The following is a 21,330-nucleotide window of genomic DNA, read 5'->3' as shown; positions in this document are numbered from 1 at the left end:
GGTAGTTAAGCAGGCTTCTCGTATACTTCCTTATGTCGGTCAAAACACTGAGCACAAGAGCAAGGTGGTTTCAATGGGGCTGCGTCTGGGAGGTGAAAGTGAGGACTGCAGATGTGGTGCTGGAAAAGCACAGCAGCTCAGGCAGCATCTGAGAAGCAGTTTTGCTTGAAACGCCGACTTTCCTGCTCCTCGGATGTTTCCTGATCTGCTGTGCTTTTCCAGCACCACACGCTCGACTGCATAGAATATCAGTCAGGCCACAGGCGGAGTGCCAGGTACTGTTCCTGTCACCACACTGGAGGAAAGAGATTGTGGTACAGGATGATTGATCAGGATGTTGCCTGGGATGGAGCAGTTCAGCTATGGAGACAGAATGGATAAGGCTGGGGTTGTTTTCCCTTGAGCAGAAACGCCGAGGGGAGGTATGATTGAGGTGTACAAAGCTCTGAGGGGCCAATGACAGGGTACGTAGGGAGAACCCTCTCCCCTCAGTAGACGCACCAATAACCACCGGGCTGCAGTTTCAAAGGCAACAAACCAGAGGATTAAAGGGGTTCTGTGGAAACCGTTTCTCACCCACACTGAGTGGCGGGGTATGTGGAATTCTCTGCCTTAAAGGGTGCTAGAAATGGGAATCCTTAAGATACGAACACTCAAGGCAATACAACAGTCCAGGCCATGGGGGCTAAGTGTTGGAAAATGGGGATCAGAATGTACGGATGTTTGACACCCGACATTGGATTGCCTTCTTTAGAGGACTGAAGACTAACAGCAGACATGTTTGAGGCAGGGAAGATTGAGGGGTATGGACAGGGTGGTTGAAGGGTCAATCACGAAAGGACATACTGATTCTTTGAAAACTACAGTGTGAAAACAGGCCCTTCGGCCCAACATGTCCACACCAACCCGATGAAGAGTAACCCACTCAGAACCATATTACTCGACATATTTCCCCCTGACTAAAGAACCTAACCTACACATCCCTGAACACTACGGGCAATTTAGCCTGGCCAATTCACCCTATCTTTGGATCGTGGGAGGAAACCCACACAGACACGGGGAGAATGTGCAAACCCCACACAGACAGTTGCCTGTGGCTGGATTCGAACCCAAGTCCCTGGTGCCGTCAGGCAGCAGTGCTAACCACTGAGCCATCGTAATGTTTGAGGATAAGGGGCAGGAGATTCAGAGAGGAAAAAAAAACCATGGTGAGAATCTGGAATGCACATGATGGTGGCTGGCGACCTTAGAATCTTTAGAAAAAATATCATTACATTCAGGGAAATGGGACCAGTGCAGAGAGTTGGGATTAGTGCACTTTCAGTGGTAATGATGTGGGCCAAAGTGCTATATGGATCTATGGCATGGACAGAATTGGCTGTAGGGCCTTGTTCTGTACTGTAACAGAAACTCCATGTGTGCAATGCTGTGCCCCAGAGGGCAGTGGAGGCCCAGTCTCTGGATTCATTTAAGAAAGAGTTGGATAGAGCTCTCAATGATAGTGGAATCAAGGGTTATGGAGATAAGGCAGGAAGAGGATACTGATTAGGAATGATCAGCCATGATCATATTGAATGGTGGTGCAGGCTCGAAGGGCTGAATGGCCTACTCCTGCACCTATTGTCTATGGCTCTGTGATACAGTCACTATCCCCCAGCCACTCCAGTCTGGTGTCTGGCCTTCCTCAGAAGACCCACAGTGTGACTTCCCATTGGGCAAAATTGACCCACATTGTCCACGTTCCAAACTCCAAGATAAATCAACGTGTCGGCTTTTATTGGACAGACAGAAAGTACAAGCCATCTATATGTCTAGATACTTACAAATAGGATAGTGATCGAGAGGACATGTAATGTTCAAATCGAGTGAACTCTCAGCACTGAATACCAAACAACCAAAGACTAGTCAGATTTCCACAGAGGGAGAGAGATCCGAGCCTGGACAGGAGATGTTCGGTGAGCTGATGGAATGATGCCAGTTGGAGATCCCTTGCTGGGCCTGTAGCAGTGCCTGGTTGCAGCCAGCACCCCTGGGCTGGCACCTGGTAGAGTGTGCCTTTTCTCATCAGGAGATCATGGGAATCTCACCCAAACATTGCTCCCCTGCCCGGCGTGTTCTTGTTTGGTTCTCTCCTCCCAGTCCCAGGCTTTTAAGAACAAAAATCAGAGATTGCCACAGATGAGGCCACCCCACTTTCCATGTGCCCTTTGGTCCATGTATTAGCTCGTCCCCAAGTGTATTCCGAACATACTGATGTTACCACTGCCACGGGCGACATTTTGTTTGTTCTCCTCTCCTCCCCTGTTTGATGTTCATCAGCCGATGTCTAACATGGGCCCACAGTGTGTTCACTATATAACCTACATGCTTTCGCTGACTGCAGCTAACTATCCCCCTTTCTCAGCTCCATCGGACTATTCACCTACAATAAGATATACTGGCCCAAAGGCCTCTCTCTCCATCCATCCTCTTGACTGGTCAACGGACGCTTTTCGCAAGGAGTGCTTCAGAGATCGCAGCCTCCCCCCGCTGATCTCTCTGGTCGTTTGGGGGGGGGGGGGTTACAGACACCATCAAGCTTTCACCTCCCCCTTCTTCACCCTAGCAGTACAAATGCTTGTTCCTGGTGCTTCTCCAAATCGCTTTCTGGAGTTGGACGCTTGCAGTTGAGTCCAACAGTTACGTCGCATGATCCAAAACTCTCAGTGGCTCCTCTACGTTCCACTGGGTTCACATTTCTCTCACCTTGAGCAACCGCCTCTCCTCTTCTCTCTGTGTACACTTCGGTCTCTCTCCCCCTCTCTCCGTGTACACTTCGGTCTCTCTCCCCCTCTCTCCGTGTACACTTCGGTCTCTCTCCCCCTCTCTCCGTGTACACTTCGGTCTCTCTCCCCCTCTCTCCGTGTACACTTCGGTCTCTCTCCCCCTCTCTCCGTGTACACTTCGGTCTCTCTCCCCCTCTCTCCGTGTACACTTCGGTCTCTCTCCCCGTACACTTCGGTCTCTCTCCCCGTACACTTCGGTCTCTCTCCCCGTACACTTCGGTCTCTCTCCCCGTACACTTCGGTCTCTCTCCCCCTCTCTCCGTGTACACTTCGGTCTCTCTCCCCCTCTCTCCGTGTACACTTCGGTCTCTCTCCCCCTCTCTCCGTGTACACTTCGGTCTCTCTCCCCCTCTCTCCGTGTACACTTCGGTCTCTCTCCCCCTCTCTCCGTGTACACTTCGGTCTCTCTCCCCCTCTCTCCGTGTACACTTCGGTCTCTCTCCCCCTCTCCGTGTACACTTCAGTCTCTCCCCCTCGGCGCCCTCTCTGTGCACATTTCAGTTTCTCCCCCTCGGCGCCCTTGCCCCCTCTCTGTGTACACTTCAATCTCTCCCCCTCTCCGTGTACACTTCAGTCTCTCCCCCTCTCCGTGTACACTTCAGTCTCTCCCCCTCTCCGTGTACACTTCAGTCTCTCCCCCTCTCCGTGTACACTTCAGTCTCTCCCCCTCTCCGTGTACACTTCAGTCTCTCCCCCTCTCCGTGTACACTTCAGTCTCTCCCCCTCTCCGTGTACACTTCAGTCTCTCTCCCCCTCTCCGTGTACACTTCAGTCTCTCCCCCTCTCCGTGTACACTTCAGTCTCTCCCCCTCTCCGTGTACACTTCAGTCTCTCTCCCCCTCTCCGTGTACACTTCAGTCTCTCTCCCCCTCTCCGTGTACACTTCAGTCTCTCTCCCCCTCTCCGTGTACACTTCAGTCTCTCTCTCCCTCTCTGTGTACACTTCAGTCTCTCTCTCCCTCTCCGTGTACACTTCAGTCTCTCTCCCCCCTCTCCGTGTACACTTCAGTCTCTCTCCCCCCTCTCCGTGTACACTTCAGTCTCTCTCCCCCTCTCCGTGTACACTTCAGTCTCTCTCCCCCTCTCCATGTACACTTCAGTCTCTCTCCCCCTCTCTCTGTGTACACTTCAGTCTCTCTCTCCCTCTCCATGTACACTTCAGTCTCTCTCCCCCTCTCCGTGTACACTTCAGTCTCTCTCCCCCTCTCCATGTACACTTCAGTCTCTCTCCCCCTCTCTCTGTGTACACTTCAGTCTCTGCCCCCCTCTCCGTGTACACTTCAGTCTCTCTCCCCCTCTCCGTGTACACTTCAGTCTCTCTCTCCCTCTCCGTGTACACTTCAGTCTCTCTCTCCCTCTCCGTGTACACTTCAGTCTCTCCCCCTCTCCATGTACACTTCAGTCTCTCTCCTCCTCTCTCTGTGTACACTTCAGTCTCTCTCTCCCTCTCCATGTACACTTCAGTCTCTCTCCCCCTCTCCGTGTACACTTCAGTCTCTCTCCCCCTCTCCATGTACACTTCAGTCTCTCTCCCCCTCTCTCTGTGTACACTTCAGTCTCTGCCCCCCTCTCCGTGTACACTTCAGTCTCTGCCCCCCTCTCCGTGTACACTTCAGTCTCTCTCTCCCTCTCCATGTACACTTCAGTCTCTCTCCCTCTCCGTGTACACTTCAGTTTCTCCCCCTCGGCGCCCTCTCTGTGCACATTTCAGTTTCTCCCCCTCGGCGCCCTTGCCCCCTCTCTGTGTACACTTCAATCTCTCCCCCTCGGTGCCCGCTCCAGCTCTCTGTACATCAGTCTCTCTCTCCCTCGGCACCCTCTCCTTATGTCTGTGTACACTTCAGTCTCCCTCCCTCGGTGCCCTCTCTGTGTACACTTCAGTCTCTCCCCCTCGGCGCCCTCTCCCCCTCTCTGTGCACACTTCAGTCAGTCTCCCTCGGTGCCCTCCTCCTTCTCCTCGTCTCTCCAGTCTGTCAGCCTCAGCGCTCTCGTCTCTGTCCCTCTCTTCCTCGCATGACTTGAGTGTTGTGAATGGCAGTTGCGGTCTTTCCCCCCCCCACCACCCAGCGCCCTCTGGGACCACCCCCACTTACCAGCAGACACAGCCTTGTACCCCAGCAGGTGGAGTTGGCTGGGTGGTGAGTTTGTCGACATCAGCTGGGGAGTTCGCCCCTTCAGACCCCGCCACAATCAACACTGGTAACCCGGGGGGGGGGGTCACGGGTCACCTTCGGCGTGTGCGTGCCTGTGTGTGCATGTGTACACGCGTGCGCGCACCTCTCGGGGGTGGCTTGGGCCCTTCTGTACGATGAGGGTGCCTGGCTCCCACGGGGATGCGTTGCAAACTACACGACACCTGCTCCTCCCGTGAGCGCTCAAACATCAGTTCCTTCGGTCAGTCACAGCCAGCCATTTGTTCACCTGCACTGGCTGCCATTGACAGGGGGAGAAGTAAGCGCTGTGCCCGGCCCAGGAAGATGGAACTGGAGCTGGGGCAATGGTCCCTCGTGCAGCAGGAACCGGCTCGCTCTCTCTCTCTCTCGTTCTCTCCAGTGTACCTCCTCTCCCTTCAGTGCTGCCTTTCCATCTCTGCAGGACCCAGCCCTCCCCTTGTGGATCCACACCAAGCCTCACCAGGGACGACGGAGAGCCGGGGAAAGATCCCGCGTCTTGGAGAGCCATGGCTCCACTGCGACTGACCTTGGCCATCGTCTGGGTTTTTTTTTGGAGCTCTGGTCGCCCCTTCCTGGCCTCCCTCCGGCGTTGGCCCACCTTTCTCTGAAGACGCGCCCATCTCCCCTGCCCCCTTTACGCCCTCCCTGGGGTGGATGGCGCTGGGGGGGGGGGGGACACGGGGAAGGGAGAGAAATGTGCCCAGGTGGAGCCTCCATTGCCGTGGGCCTCCCTGGCACTCAGCGGTGCCTGTCGCAGCACTCTACCTCACACGCCTCCCTGCAGAGGGCACTGTCGGGCCCAACCCTCCCTCCCCTAGTGTTGTCTCCCCCAGTAAGCCATGGGGCGGGCGTGGGGAGCTGGCGGGATAGCAAGTGAGTGCCTGATGTCCCCCGTCTCCTTGGCGCGTGGTGACCAAGTGGGGAGGGGATCCGGAGGTAGGGAGGGGGAGGAGGGGGTGCAGCCTCTCTCCCTCCCTCTCTACACCTGGAACTGCACGTAGACCACGGGGTCGGCAGCTTGCTGTGGCTGGCCGGGCACCGCGCACTGGTGGGCCAGCAGCTCTGGCCACTGGGCGAAGCCCTTGCCGCAGGCGGAGCAGATGAAGGGCCTCTGGCCGCTGGCGTGCAGCCGCTGGTGCCGCAGCAGGTGGGAGGACTGGGTGAACTCCTTGTTGCAGACCGGGCAGACGAAGGGCCGCTCGCCGGTGTGCACCCGCTGGTGGGTCAGCAGGTGGGAGAGCTGCCGGAAGCGCTTGCCGCAGAGCGGGCAGCCGCACGGCCGCTCGTCGGTGTGCACCCGCTGGTGCTTGACCAGCTCCTCCGAGCCCTTGAAGGTCTTGCCGCAGTCGGGGCACTTGAAGGGCCGGGCGTCGGTGTGCACCCGCCGGTGGGTGACCAGGTGGGAGCTGCGGGTGAAGCCCTTGCCGCAGACGCCGCAGGTGAAGGGCCGCTCGCCGGTGTGGATGCGCTGGTGGGTGAGCAGGTGGGAGCTGCGGGTGAAGCCCTTGCCGCACATGGAGCAGGTGAAGGGCCGCTCGCCGGTGTGGATGCGCTGGTGGGTGAGCAGGCTGGACGCCTGGGTGAACTCCTTGCCGCACAGCGTGCAGTTGAAGGGCCGCTCGCCGGTGTGCGTGCGCTGGTGGATCTGCAGGTTGGACGAGCCGGTGAAGCCCTTGCCGCACACCGAGCAGGTGAAGGGCCGCTCGCCCGAGTGGATGCGCTGGTGGGTGAGCAGGTTGGACGTCTGGGTGAACCGCTTGCCGCACACCGAGCAGCTGAAGGGCCGCTCGCCGGTGTGGCTGCGCCAGTGGGTCTCCAGCTTGGAGGGGTAGCTGAAGCCCTTGCCGCAGACCCCACACTTGTAGGGCTGCTCGCCGGCGTCGGCGCACTTGTGCATCATGAGGCTATCGGAGCCGCTGAAGGTGCGGTCGCAGATCGAGCAGGTGTACGGCTTCTCGTGGCTGTGCAGGTTACAGTGGTTCCTCAGGCTGTGCAGCTGGTTGAAGCTCTTGCCGCAGTCGGAGCACTGGAAGACCCGGCCCCGCGTGTGCGTGTCCCGGTGCTTCTCCATCCACACCAGGGTCTTGAACCGCTTCCCGCAGACGGCGCAGACAAAGCCCTCGCCGGCCTTCAGGGAGCGGGGGAAGACCGGCCGCGCAGAGTCCAACGGGCAGTTGCCGGCCTCGGGGCACGGAGGCGCCTGCGCCGTCTTGCTCTTCTCCACCTTCCCACGCCCCGGTGCCCTGCGGAAGGAATGGACAAAGAGGCGTTACCGTGAAGGCACAGCCACGGTCCTCCCACAGCCACAGGCTCCAAATGGTTACCCTGCCCACCGCCAAAAACCAGACTCAACCACGGCCTTGGTGGATCGCCAATGAACCATATGCCCAGGGTAACCTGAACACAGCCGGGGGGGGGGGGGGGGGGGGGGGGGGGAGGGGGGAGGGAGGGAGGGAGGGAGAGAGAGAGAGAGGGAGAGAGAGAGGGAGAGATGGATGGATGGAGAGGGAGAGAGGGATGGATGGATGGAGAGAGAGCGAGCGCGAGTGAAAGAGCACACAGGAAGCACGAGGTTCCTGCAGCTCCCCTCTCAGACTGAATTCTGGTTCCCCGCTCTCCCTCATTCACTCGCAGAAGCTTGTTTTCCAGTTTCTTCTCTCTCTAACTGAGATCAGTTCTGCGCTCCTCCCCAGCCTTTCCCAGACTGGATGGGGCCTCCCATTCGCTAGTTAACCTCTGCCTCTCGGACTGGGTCCAGTTCCAAACTCGCAGGTTCCACTCTCTCTCGCTCTCTCCTGGACCAGGGTCCAGTTCCACACTTACTGGTTGCTCTCTTTCTCTCAGATTGGGTTCATTGCAGAATCTCACCTTCCAGTCTCTCCCTCGCGCTCTCTGACCCAGGGATGAACTCTACACTGACTGACTCCAGACTCTCCCTCCGTCTCTCGGACTGGGTTTGGGTCTAAACTCTCTGGTTGACGGCTCTCTCTCTCGATCTGGGTTCAGGTGAACTCCCACTTCTCTCTCTCTCTCTCTCCCTCCCTCCCTCGGAGTGGCTTCAGTTCCACACACTCAAGTGCCTCTCTCTAGCTCTTGGAAGGGGACCAATTGTTGATAAAGTGTTGGAAAAGGTCATAAGAGATGGTTATAAATCCTATCTAGAAAAGAATAATCTGATCAGGGACAGTCAGCACGGTTTTGTGAAGGGTAGGTGATGCCTAATGAATCTTATTGAGTTTTTTGACAAAGTGACCATACAGGTAGATGAGAGTAAACTGGTTGATGTGGTGTATATGGATTTCAGCAAGGCGTTCGATAAGGTTCCCCACAGTAGGCTCTTGTACAAATTGCGGAGTAATGGGATTGTGGGAGACACAGCATTTTCAATCAGTAATTGGCTTGCTGAAAGAAAACAGAGGGTTGTAGTTGATGGAACATGTTCATCTTGGTGTCCAGTTACTAGCGGCGTACTGCAAGGGTCGGTGTTGGGTCCACTGCTGTTCGTCATTTTTATAAACGACCTGGATGAGGGCTTAGAAGGGTGGGTTAGTAAATTTGCGGACGACTCTAAGGTCGGCGGAGTTGTGGATAGTGATGAAGGATGTAGTAGGTTTCAGAGAGACATAAATAGGATGCAGAGCTGGGCTGAGAGGTGGCAAATGGAGTTTAATGTGGGCAAGTGTGAGGTGATACACTTTGGTTGGAGTAATCGGAATGCAAAGTACTGGGCTAATGGTAAGATTCTTGGGAGTGCAGATGAGCAGAGAGATCTCGGTGTCCATGTACACAGATTCCTGAAAGTTGCCACCCAGATTGACAGGGTTGTTAAGAAGGCAGACAGTGTTTTGGCCTTTATTAACAGAGGGATTGAGTTCTGGAACCAGGTGGTTATGCTGCAGCTGTACAAAGCTCTGGTACGGCCGCACTTGGAGTATTGTGTACAGTTCTGGTCACCGCATTATAAGAAGGATGTGGAAGCTTTGGAAAGGGTGTAGAGGAGATTTACTAGGATGTTATCTGGTATGGAGGGGAGGTCTTATGAGGAAAGGCTGAGGGAACTAAGGTTGTTCTCGATGGAGAGAAGAAGGTTGAGAGGTGACTTAATAGAGACATACAAGATAATCAGAGGGTTAGACAGGGTGGACAGGGAGAGCCTTTTTCCAAGTATGGGGACGGCAAACACGAGGAGACACAACTTTAAAGTGCGGGTGTATAGATACAAGACAGATGTCAGAGGTAGTTTCTTTACTCAGAGAGTAGTAAGGGTATGGAATGCTTTGCCTGCAACGGTAGTAGATTCGCCAACTTTAAGTGCATTTAAGTCGTCATTAGACAAGCAAATGGACGTACATGGAATAGTGTAAGTGGGATGGGCTTCAGGTTAATATGATAGGGCAGAGCAACATCGAGGGCCGGGGGTGTGTGTTCTGCACTGTAATGTTCTATCTTCTAATTCCACACACAGACAGACTGGAACTGGGCTCAGTTCCCCACTGTCTCCCTCTGGGACTGGGCTCAATCCCACACTCGCTGGTTGATCTTCTCTCTCTCTGGGTCTGGGTTCAGTTCCCCACTGTCTCCTTGGGTCTGGGTTCAGTTCCCCACTGTCTCCCTAGGTCTGGGTTCAGTTCCCCACTGTCTCCCTGGGTCTGGGTTCAGTTCCCCACTGTCTCCCTAGGTCTGGGTTCAGTTCCCCACTGTCTCCCTAGGTCTGGGTTCAGTTCCCCACTGTCTCCCTGGGTCTGGGTTCAGTTCCCCACTGTCTCCCTGGGTCTGGGTTCAGTTCCCCACTGTCTCCCTGGGTCTGGGTTCAGTCCCACACTCACTGGTTCCACCCTCTCTCAGACAGGGTTCAGTCCCACACTCACTGGTTCCCCCCTCTCTCAGACAGGGTTCAGCCCCACACTCACTGGCTCCTCCCTCTCTCTCTCTCAGACAGGGTTCAGTCCCACACTCGCTGGTTGATCTTCTCTCTCTCTGGGTCTGGGTTCAGTTCCCCACTGTCTCTCTGGGTCTGGGTTCAGTCCCACACTCACTGGTTCCTCTCTCTCTCTCTCTCAGACAGGGTTCAGTCTCACACTCACTGGTTCCCCCCTCTCTCTCAGACAGGGTTCAGTCCCACACTCACTGGAGCCCCCCTCTCACAGACAGGGGTCAGTCCCACACTCACTGGTTCCCCTCTCTCTCAGACAGGGTTCAGTCCCACACTCACTGGTTCCTCTCTCTCTCAGACAGGGTTCAGTCCCACACTCACTGGTTCCTCCCTCTCTCTCTCTCAGACAGGGTTCAGTCCCACACTCGCTGGTTGATCTTCTCTCTCTCTGGGTCTGGGTTCAGTTCCCCACTGTCTCTCTGGGTCTGGGTTCAGTCCCACACTCACTGGTTCCTCTCTCTCTCTCTCAGACAGGGTTCAGTCTCACACTCACTGGTTCCCCTCCCTCTCTCAGACAGGGTTCAGTCCCACACTCACTGGTTACTCTCTCTCTCTCAGACAGGGTTCAGTCCCACACTCACTGGTTCCTCTCTCTCTCAGACAGGGTTCAGTCCCACACTCACTGGTTCCTCTCTCTCTCAGACAGGGTTCAGTCCCACACTCACTGGTTCCTCCCTCTCTCTCAGACAGGGTTCAGTCCCACACTCACTGGTTCCTCCCTCTCTCTCAGACAGGGTTCAGTCCCACACTCACTGGTTCCCCTCTCTCTCTCAGACAGGGTTCAGTCCCACACTCACTGGTTCCTCTCTCTCTCTCAGACAGGGTTCAGTCCCACACTCACTGGTTCCCCTCTCTCTCAGACAGGGTTCAGTCCCACACTCACTGGAGCCCCCCTCTCTCTCTCAGACAGGGTTCAGTCCCACACTCACTGGTTCCCCTCTCTCTCAGACAGGGTTCAGTCCCACACTCACTGGTTCCCCCCTCTCTCTCTCAGACAGGGTTCAGTCCCACACTCACTGGTTCCCCCCTCTCTCTCTCTCAGACAGGGTTCAGTCCCACACTCACTGGTTCCTCCCTCTCTCTCAGACAGGGTTCAGCCCCACACTCACTGGTTCACCCCTCTCTCAGACAGGGTTCAGCCCCACACTCACTGGTTCCCCCCTCTCTCAGACAGGGTTCAGTCCCACACTCACTGGTTCCTCTCTCTCTCTCTGACAGGGTTCAGTCCCACACTCACTGGTTCCCCCCTCTCTCAGACAGGGTTCAGTCCCACACTCACTGGTTCCCCTCTCTCCCTCTCTCTCAGACAGGGTTCAGTCCCACACTCAATGGTTTCCCCTCCCTCTCAGACAGGGTTCAGTCCCACACTCACTGGTTCCTCTCTCTATCTCAGACAGGGTTCAGTCCCACACTCACTGGTTCCTCTCTCTCTCTCAGACAGGGTTCAGTCCCACACTCACTGGTTCCTCTCTCTCTCTCAGACAGGGTTCAGTCCCTCACTCACTGGTTCCTCTCTCTCTCTCAGACAGGGTTCAGTCCCACACTCACTGGTTCCCCTCTCTCTCTCTCTCAGACAGGGTTCAGTCCCACACTCACTGGTTCCCCCCTCTCTCTCAGACAGGGTTCAGTCCCACACTCACTGGTTCCCCCCTCTCTCTCAGACAGGGTTCAGTCCCACACTCACTGGTTCCCCCCTCTCTCTCAGACAGGGTTCAGTCCCACACTCACTGGTTCCCCTCTCTCTCAGACAGGGTTCAGTCCCACACTCACTGGTTCCCCCCTCTCTCCCTCAGACAGGGTTCAGTCCCACACTCACTGGTTCCCCTCTCTCTCTCTCTCTCTCTCTCTCTCTCAGACAGGGTTCAGTCCCACACTCACTGGTTCCTCTCTCTCTCTCTCTCTCTCAGACAGGGTTCAGTCCCACACTCACTGGTTCCCCTCTCTCTCTCTGTCAGGGTTCAGTCCCACACTCACTGGTTCCCCCCCTCTCTCAGACAGGGTTCAGTCCCACACTCACTGGTTCCTCCCTCTCTCTCAGACAGGGTTCAGTCCCACACTCACTGGTTCCCCTCTCTCTCTCTCAGACAGGGTTCAGTCCCACACTCACTGGTTCCCCTCTCTCTCTCTGTCAGGGTTCAGTCCCACACTCACTGGTTCCCCCCCTCTCTCAGACAGGGTTCAGTCCCACACTCACTGGTTCCCCTCTCTCTCAGATAGGGTTCAGTCCCACACTCACTGGTTCCCCTCTCTCTCTCTCTCTCTCTCTCAGACAGGGTTCAGTCCCACACTCACTGGTTCCCCTCTCTCTCTCTCAGACAGGGTTCAGTCCCACACTCACTGGTTCCCCTCTCTCTCAGACAGGGTTCAGTCCCACACTCACTGGTTCCTCTCTCTCTCTCAGACAGGGTTCAGTCCCACACTCACTGGTTCCTCTCTCTCTCAGACAGGGTTCAGTCCCATACTCACTGGTTCTCCTCTCTCTCAGACAGGGTTCAGTCCCACACTCACTGGTTCCCCTCTCTCCCTCTCTCTCAGACAGGGTTCAGTCCCACACTCACTGGTTCCCCTCTCCCTCAGACAGGGTTCAGTCCCACACTCACTGGTTCCCCTCTCTCTCTCTCTCTCTCAGACAGGGTTCAGTCCCACACTCACTGGTTCCTCTCTCTCTCAGACAGGGTTCAGCCCCACACTCACTGGTTCCCCCCTCTCTCTCAGACAGGGTTCAGTCCCACACTCACTGGTTCCCCTCTCTCTCTCTCTCTCTCAGACAGGGTTCAGTCCCACACTCACTGGTTCCTCTCTCTCTCAGACAGGGTTCAGCCCCACACTCACTGGTTCCTCTCTCTCTCTCAGACAGGGTTCAGTCCCACACTCACTGGTTCCTCCCTCTCTCTCAGACAGGGTTCAGTCCCACACTCACTGGTTCCTCTCTCTCTCTCAGACAGGGTTCAGTCCCACACTCACTGGTTCCCCTCTCTCCCTCTCTCTCAGACAGGGTTCAGTCCCACACTCACTGGTTCCCCTCTCCCTCAGACAGGGTTCAGTCCCACACTCACTGGTTCCCCTCTCTCTCTCTCTCTCTCAGACAGGGTTCAGCCCCACACTCACTGGTTCCCCCCTCTCTCAGACAGGGTTCAGTCCCACACTCACTGGTTCCTCTCTCTCTCTCAGACAGGGTTCAGTCCCACACTCACTGGTTCCTCTCTCTCTCTCTCTCAGACAGGGTTCAGTCCCACACTCACTCGTTCCCCCCTCTCTCTCAGACAGGGTTCAGCCCCACACTCACTGGTTCCCCCCTCTCTCTCAGACAGGGTTCAGTCCCACACTCACTGGTTCCCCCCTCTCTCTCAGACAGGGTTCAGTCCCACACTCACTGGTTCCTCCCTCACTCTCAGACAGGGTTCAGTCCCACACTCACTGGTTCCTCTCTCTCTCTCAGACAGGGTTCAGTCCCACACTCACTGGTTCCTCTCTCTCTCTCAGACAGGGTTCAGTCCCACACTCACTGGTTCCTCTCTCTCTCTCTGACAGGGTTCAGTCCCACACTCACTGGTTCCTCCCTCTCTCTCAGACAGGGTTCAGTCCCACACTCACTGGTTCCTCTCTCTCTCTCAGACAGGGTTCAGTCCCACACTCACTGGAGCCCCCCTCTCTCTCTCAGACAGGGTTCAGTCCCACACTCACTGGTTCCCCCCCCCCTCTCAGACAGGGTTCAGTCCCACACTCACTGGTTCCCCTCTCTCCCTCTCTCTCAGACAGGGTTCAGTCCCACACTCACTGGTTCCCCTCTCCCTCAGACAGGGTTCAGTCCCACACTCACTGGTTCCCCTCTCTCTCAGACAGGGTTCAGTCCCACACTCACTGGTTCCCCTCTCTCTCTCTCTCTCTCAGACAGGTTTCAGTCCCATACTCACTGGTTCCCCCCTCTCTCTCAGACAGGGTTCAGTCCCACACTCACTGGTTCCCCTCTCTCCCTCTCTCTCAGACAGGGTTCAGCCCCACACTCACTGGTTCACCCCTCTCTCAGACAGGGTTCAGCCCCACACTCACTGGTTCCCCTCTCTCTCAGACAGGGTTCAGTCCCACACTCACTGGTTCCTCTCTCTCTCTCAGACAGGGTTCAGTCCCACACTCACTGGTTCCTCTCTCTCTCAGACAGGGTTCAGTCCCACACTCACTGGTTCCCCTCTCTCTCAGACAGGGTTCAGTCCCACACTCACTGGTTCCTCTCTCTCTCAGACAGGGTTCAGTCCCACACTCACTGGTTCCCCCCTCTCTCTCAGACAGGGTTCAGTCCCACACTCACTGGTTCCTCTCTCTCTCTCAGACAGGGTTCAGTCCCACACTCACTGGTTCCTCTCTCTCTCAGACAGGGTTCAGCCCCACACTCACTGGTTCCCCCCTCTCTCAGACAGGGTTCAGTCCCACACTCACTGGTTCCTCTCTCTCTCAGACAGGGTTCAGTCCCACACTCACTGGTTCCTCTCTCTCTCAGACAGGGTTCAGTCCCACACTCACTGGTTCCCCCCTCTCAGACAGGGTTCAGTCCCACACTCACTGGTTCCTCTCTCTCTCTCAGACAGGGTTCAGTCCCACACTCACTGGTTCCCCTCTCTCTCAGACAGGGTTCAGCCCCACACTCACTGGTTCCCCCCTCTCTCAGACAGGGTTCAGTCCCACACTCACTGGTTCCTCTCTCTCTCTCAGACAGGGTTCAGTCCCACACTCACTGGTTCCTCTCTCTCTCAGACAGGGTTCAGCCCCACACTCACTGGTTCCCCTCTCTCTCAGACAGGGTTCAGTCCCACACTCACTGGTTCCTCTCTCTCTCTCAGACAGGGTTCAGTCCCACACTCACTGGTTCCCCCCTCTCTCAGACAGGGTTCAGTCCCACACTCACTGGTTCCCCCCTCTCTCTCAGACAGGGTTCAGTCCCACACTCACTGGTTCCTCCCTCTCTCTCAGACAGGGTTCAGTCCCACACTCACTGGTTCCTCTCTCTCTCTCAGACAGGGTTCAGCTCCACACTCACTGGTTCCTCCCTCTCTCTCAGACAGGGTTCAGTCCCACACTCACTGGTTCCTCTCTCTCTCTCTGACAGGGTTCAGCTCCACACTCACTGGTTCCCCCCTCTCTCTCAGACAGGGTTCAGTCCCACACTCACTGGTTTCCTCTCTCTCTCTCTCTCTCAGACAGGGTTCAGTCCCACACTCACTGGTTCCCCTCTCTCCCTCTCTCTCAGACAGGGTTCAGTCCCACACTCACTGGTTTCCTCTCTCTCTCTCTCTCTCTCTCTCTCTCACTCAGACAGGGTTCAGTCCCACACTCACTGGTTCCCCTCTCTCTCAGACAGGGTTCAGTCCCACACTCACTGGTTCCTATCTCTCTCTCTCTCAGACAGGGTTCAGTCCCACACTCACTGGTTCCCCTCTCTCTCAGACAGGGTTCAGCCCCACACTCACTGGTTTCCTCTCTCTCTCTCGGACTGGGCTGTGTTGTACACTCGCCCGTCTCTCTCTCTCTTCCCCCCCCCCCCCCCCCCCCTCTCGCCCTGGGCTGAGTTGTACACTCCCTCGACTATCTCTCTGTCGGATTCTGCTCTTTGTCGTTTGTATAAATGCCTTGGTTGAAGAAGTGGAAGGGTGGGTTATTAGGTTTACTAATGACACAAAGGTCGGTGATGTTGTAGGTAGTGCCGAGGGCTGTTGCAAGCTACAAGACATTGACAGGATGCAGAGCTGGGTTGAGAACTGGCAGATGGAGTGCAACCTGGATATATGTGAAGTGATTCATTTTGAAAAGGTAGAATTTGAATGCTGAATACAGGGTCAAAGACAGGATTCTTGGCAGTGTGGCACAACAGCGATATCTTGGGGTCCATTCTTGTAGATCCCTCGAAGTTTCAATCCAAGTTGATAGGGTTATTAAGGCGGCGTATGGTGTTTTGGCTTTCATTCACTTAAGAGCCGTGAGGTTATGCTGCAGCTCTGTAAAACCCTGGTTAGACCACACTTGGAATACTGTGTCCAGTTCTGGTCACCTCATGATAGGAAGGATGTAGTTGCTTTCGAGAGGGTGCAGGGCAGATTTACCAGGATGCTGCCCGGATTGGAGGGCATGTCTGATGAAGAGAGCTTGGGGGGGCTCGGGCTTTTCACACTGGAGAGGAGGAAGAGAGGTGATTTGATAGAGGTGTACAAGGTCAGGAGAGGCATGCACAGAGTGGATAGCCAGAGACTTTGCCCCAGGGCAGAAATGACTGTCACGAGGGGGGCATAACTGTAAGGTGATTGGAGGAAGGTACAGGGGAGATGTCAGAGCAGCAAAACCCAGAGAGTGGTGGGCATGTGGGGAGCACTGCAAGCGGTGGGCCCGAGAGTCAGAGACATTCGGGACATTTACACGACAGCTGGACAAGCACATGGACGGCAGTGAATTGAGGGCAGTGAAGGTTAGTTTGGTCTTAGATGAAGCTAAATGCTCGGCACATCGCGGGCCGAAGGGCCTGTACTGTGCTGCACCTTCCTATGTTCTCTGTGCTTAAGGCAGGAAACTCGAGAGGGGTTGGTCAGATGAGCAGACCAGTGGCAGATGGAAGAAGAAACAAGACAAGGGAGTACGGACTAAATAGCAGGAGACTGGGTAGCTGAGAGGCGCAGAGAGATCGTGGGGTAAATATTCACAGGACGGTTCAGAAGGCAGATGGGCCACTGGCGTTCAACAGTATGGCAGAGAGGAGAAAAGCATCGAGGTCAGGACATAGCTGGAGAACCGAGGGCAGTTCCCGGTCACCTCACGGTGGGAAGGAAGTGATCGCACTGGGGAGGGTTCAGAGGAACTTCACCAAGTGATGGAGAAACCGAGCCACACAGAGAGAGAGATTGGAGGGGTTCGGATAGTATTCCTTGGAGCAGAAAGACAGAAGGGGGGGTCCCGAGTGAGGCGGGTGAGATTACGAGGGGTGTGGAAAGGATAAACAGAGAGCGGCTGTACCCCTTGGTGGAGGAGACAAGTTACGGGAAGGCATGGCTTCATGGAAAGGGGCCGGAGATTCAGGAGGGGATTGGAAAAAGAAGGCTTTTTCACTCAGTCAGTGGTGGGAGTCTGACCAAGACAGACGATGATGATGGTCGTGGGAACTGGAAGTCTGATAACATTTCAAAAATCATCTGGATCAGCGTTTCACATATCATAACATTCAGGAAATTAGGACAAGTGCAGGAAATTAGGACAAGTGCAGGAAATTAGGACAAGTGCAGGAAATTGGGATTAGCGCCTCGTTAATGACTGCGACGTGGGACACGTGCAGGAAATTGGGATTAGCGCCTCGTTAATGGCTGTGATATGGGACACGTGCAGGAAATTGGGATTAGCGCCTCGTTAATGACTGCGATGTGGGACAAGTGCAGGAAATTGGGATTAGCGCCTCATTAATGACTGCGACGTGGGACACGTGCAGGAAATTGGGATTAGCGCCTCGTTAATGGCTGTGATATGGGACACGTGCAGGAAATTGGGATTAGCGCCTCGTTAATGACTGTGATATGGGACACGTGCAGGAAATTGGTATTAGCGCCTCGTTAATGACTGCGATGTGGGACAAGTGCAGGAAATTGGGATTAGCGCCTCGTTAATGACTGCGATGTGGGACACGTGCAGGAAATTGGGATTAGCGCCTCGTTAATGACTGCGATGTGGGACAAGTGCAGGAAATTGGGATTAGCGCCTCGTTAATGACTGCGACGTGGGACACGTGCAGGAAATTGGGATTAGCGCCTCGTTAATGACTGCGACGTGGGACACGTGCAGGAAATTGGGATTAGCGCCTCGTTAATGACTGTGATATGGGACACGTGCAAGAAATTGGGATTAGCGCCTCGTTAATGACTGTGATATGGGAAACGTGCAGGAAATTGGGATTAGCGCCTCGTTAATGACTGTGATATGGGACACGTGCAGGAAATTGGGATTAGCGCCTCGTTAATGACTGTGATGTGGGACATGTGCAGGAAATTGGGATTAGCGCCTCGTTAATGACTGCGATGTGGGACACGTGCAGGAAATTGGGATTAGCGCCTCGTTAATGACTGCGATGTGGGACACGTGCAGGAAATTGGGATTAGCGCCTCGTTAATGACTGCGATGTGGGACACGTGCAGGAAATTGGGATTAGCGCCTCGTTAATGACTGTGATATGGGACACGTGCAGGAAATTGGGATTAGCGCCTCGTTAATGACTGCGATGTGGGACACGTGCAGGAAATTGGGATTAGCGCCTCGTTAATGACTGCGATGTGGGACACGTGCAGGAAATTGGGATTAGCGCCTCGTTAATGGCTGCGATGTGGGACACGTGCAGGAAATTGGGATTAGCGCCTCGTTAATGACTGCGATGTGGGACAAGTGCAGGAAATTGGGATTAGCGCCTCGTTAATGGCTGCGATGTGGGACACGTGCAGGAAATTGGGATTAGCGCCTCGTTAATGACTGCGACGTGGGACACGTGCAGGAAATTGGGATTAGCGCCTCGTTAATGACTGCGACGTGGGACACGTGCAGGAAATTGGGATTAGCGCGTCGTTAATGACTGCGATGTGGGACACGTGCAGGAAATTGGGATTAGCGCCTCGTTAATGACTGCGATGTGGGACAAGTGCAGGAAATTGGGATTAGCGCGTTGTTAATGACTGCGATGTGGGACACGTGCAGGAAATTGGGATTAGCGCCTCGTTAATGACTGCGATGTGGGACAAGTGCAGGAAATTGGGATTAGCGCGTCGTTAATGACTGCGATGTGGGACACGTGCAGGAAATTGGGATTAGCGCCTCGTTAATGACTGCGATGTGGGACAAGTGCAGGAAATTGGGATTAGCGCCTCGTTAATGACTGCGACGTGGGACACGTGCAGGAAATTGGGATTAGCGCCTCGTTAATGACTGCGATGTGGGACAAGTGCAGGAAATTGGGATTAGCGCGTCGTTAATGACTGCGATGTGGGACACGTGCAGGAAATTGGGATTAGCGCCTCGTTAATGACTGCGATGTGGGACAAGTGCAGGAAATTGGGATTAGCGCCTCGTTAATGACTGCGATGTGGGACAAGTGCAGGAAATTGGGATTAGCGCCTCGTTAATGACTGTGATATGAGGTGGGTCGAGGTGTGGGGATTGATGGTTGTGTCTGGAGTGCGGTTCAGAGTTTGAGGCTTGGGACTGGGATAATATGGACGGAGGGGTAATTAGGAAGCTGGTGAAATCCAAATTGATCCTGTGTGGTTGCAGGGTCCCAAGGCATCAACTCCCCTTCCCACTCTGCAGGTCCTGGACCTCCTCCACCAGCAAACTGTCACCATCTGACGCCTGGAGGAGGAACGCCTTGTATTCCACCTTGGGACCCTCTCTTCCCCATCCCCCCCACCCCCCAACCTTCTCCCTATCGCTTGCCCAACTACCTTCTCTCCACCCCTGTCCTCTTTATCTCTCAGCCCCCAGTCCATTGGCCTCGTTCCTGATGAAGGGCTTATGCCTGAAACGTCGATTCCCCTGCTCCTCAGATGCTGCCTGACCCTGCTGTGCTTTTCCAGCACCACACTCTCGACTCTGATCTCCAGCATCTGCAGGCCTCACTTCCTCCACTGATGTTAGATTAGATTAGATTAGATTCCCCGACAGTGTGGAAACAGGCCCTTTGGCCCAACAAGGCCACACTGACCCTCCGAAGAGTGACCCACCCAGACCCATTTCCCTCTGACTAATGTACCTAACACTATGGGGCAATTTAGCCTGGCCAATTCACCCTGGCCTACACAGATCTGGATGGTGGGAGGAAACCCACACAGACACGGGGAGAGAATGTGCAAACACCACACAGACAAATCGCCCTGAGGCTGGATTCGAACCCGGGTCCCTGGCACCGTGAGGCAGCAGTGCTAACCACTGAGCCACCGTGCCAAGACGCAGTGAGTGGTGAGCCACAGGATCAGTGCTGGGACCACAGCTCTTTCCAAACGATCCGGACGAAGGGGCTAAAGGCATGCTTGCCGAATTTGACAACACAACGGCAAGGAGGGAACGTACATTGGGAAGAGAACGTAAGAAGCTGCAAAGGAGTTTGTAAAAGTTTGAAGTTTGGGGACAAGCTGGAGCAAAGTTGGGAAAACGTGAAATGGGCAAAAGAAAAAGCATTCGCTCTCAATGGTCAGAGATTGCGGAGCTGTGGTGTGCGAGGATGGTCGCATCCTGGTGCGTGAATCGCAAAAGGTTAGTACACAGGCACTGCTCGTAATTAGAAAAAGGGAATAGCACTTTCTCAGTTACTGTGAGGGAAACTGGATACAGAAGTCGAGGTTTTGTTTCCGTCCTGTAGGCCGATGGCGTGATCAGGTTTTGAATACTGAGCACAGTGCTGGCCACCTTACTCACTGAAGAATGTAAATTTGTTCAGAGAAGGTTCAGCAGGCTAACATCTGGGTTGTATTTTTGAGGGAAGGCCAAAGAGGCACCGGAGTTCTGAACAGCAGGAGATCTTGACAGGATCGGTGTGGACAGGATGTTCGCACTGCTTAAAGAAAACCAGTGGTCACCCAATTAAATCAGAGATGAGGTGATCTTGCTTTCTCTCACAGAGCCACGAGCCTTACAAACTCATCCGCAAGTGATTAGCAGAGATAGTGTCATACAGCCGTACAGTACAGAAACACAGCCCGTGCTCCAAGGCGTCCATGTCAACCTCAGATATATTTAAGACAGAGATGGATTGATTCATGTTAAGCCAAGGGATGAAAGGTTTTCAGGTTCAAGCAGGAATGTGGTTACGAAGTTATGGCAAATGGGAAAGGCCTTTGTTAGTTCAGAGAGAGAGTTTAAGAGTCGGGGATGGTGCTCGGACTGTATAAAAAGAAAGAGAGAGAGAGAGAGAGAGAGAGCGCACATATACATGTGTGCATGTCAGAGTCCGAGAATGTGCACACAAATCTCTTTCTTTATGTGAGAGAGTGCTTGTGTGAGAGAGAGACAGGGCAAGGAAGAGAGAGCACGGCAGAGAAAAAGCAAGCACAGGAGGGAGCGAGAGAGAGAGAGAGAGAGCGCGAAACAGAACGAGCGAGTGCTGGATAGGGCGAGAGATTGAGTGTGCGATAGAGTCTGTCAGAGACAGAGTGTGTCCAAGTGTACGTAAGAGACAACGAGTGTGCGCAGAAGAGTGCAACTCTGAGGGAGGGTGGGAGGCTGAGATGATAGGCGAGGGAGAGACACACAGCTCGAGAGAATGAGAGGTGTGTAAGGGAGCACACAATGGAGGCAGGGCACGCATGGGGGATTGCTGTGAGCATGGCGAGAGTGTGTCACAGAGAGAGAATACGCGAGAGGGAGAAATGTGTGAGGGTACGAGGGTGTGCGG

At 54.8% G+C, this 21,330-nt stretch overlaps 1 protein-coding gene across 1 annotated transcript in view; it reads right to left on the bottom strand.

The window, feature by feature from the left end:
- Nucleotides 1–3,347: 3,347 nt before the first annotated feature.
- LOC140460480 (uncharacterized) overlaps nucleotides 3,348–21,330 on the bottom strand; it is a 46,076-nt gene continuing 28,093 nt past the window's right edge. Inside the window, exon 4 of the mRNA XM_072555025.1 lies at nucleotides 3,348–7,242. Within this exon, the coding sequence (XP_072411126.1) occupies nucleotides 5,979–7,242 (1,264 nt within the window). The 3' untranslated portion in view covers nucleotides 3,348–5,978. The remainder of the gene's footprint in view (nucleotides 7,243–21,330) is intronic.

The sequence above is a fragment of the Chiloscyllium punctatum genome, chromosome 36 (assembly GCF_047496795.1).
Source record: "Chiloscyllium punctatum isolate Juve2018m chromosome 36, sChiPun1.3, whole genome shotgun sequence".
Lineage (NCBI taxonomy): Eukaryota > Metazoa > Chordata > Chondrichthyes > Orectolobiformes > Hemiscylliidae > Chiloscyllium > Chiloscyllium punctatum.
This window is presented reverse-complemented; position numbering and strand designations above follow the sequence as displayed.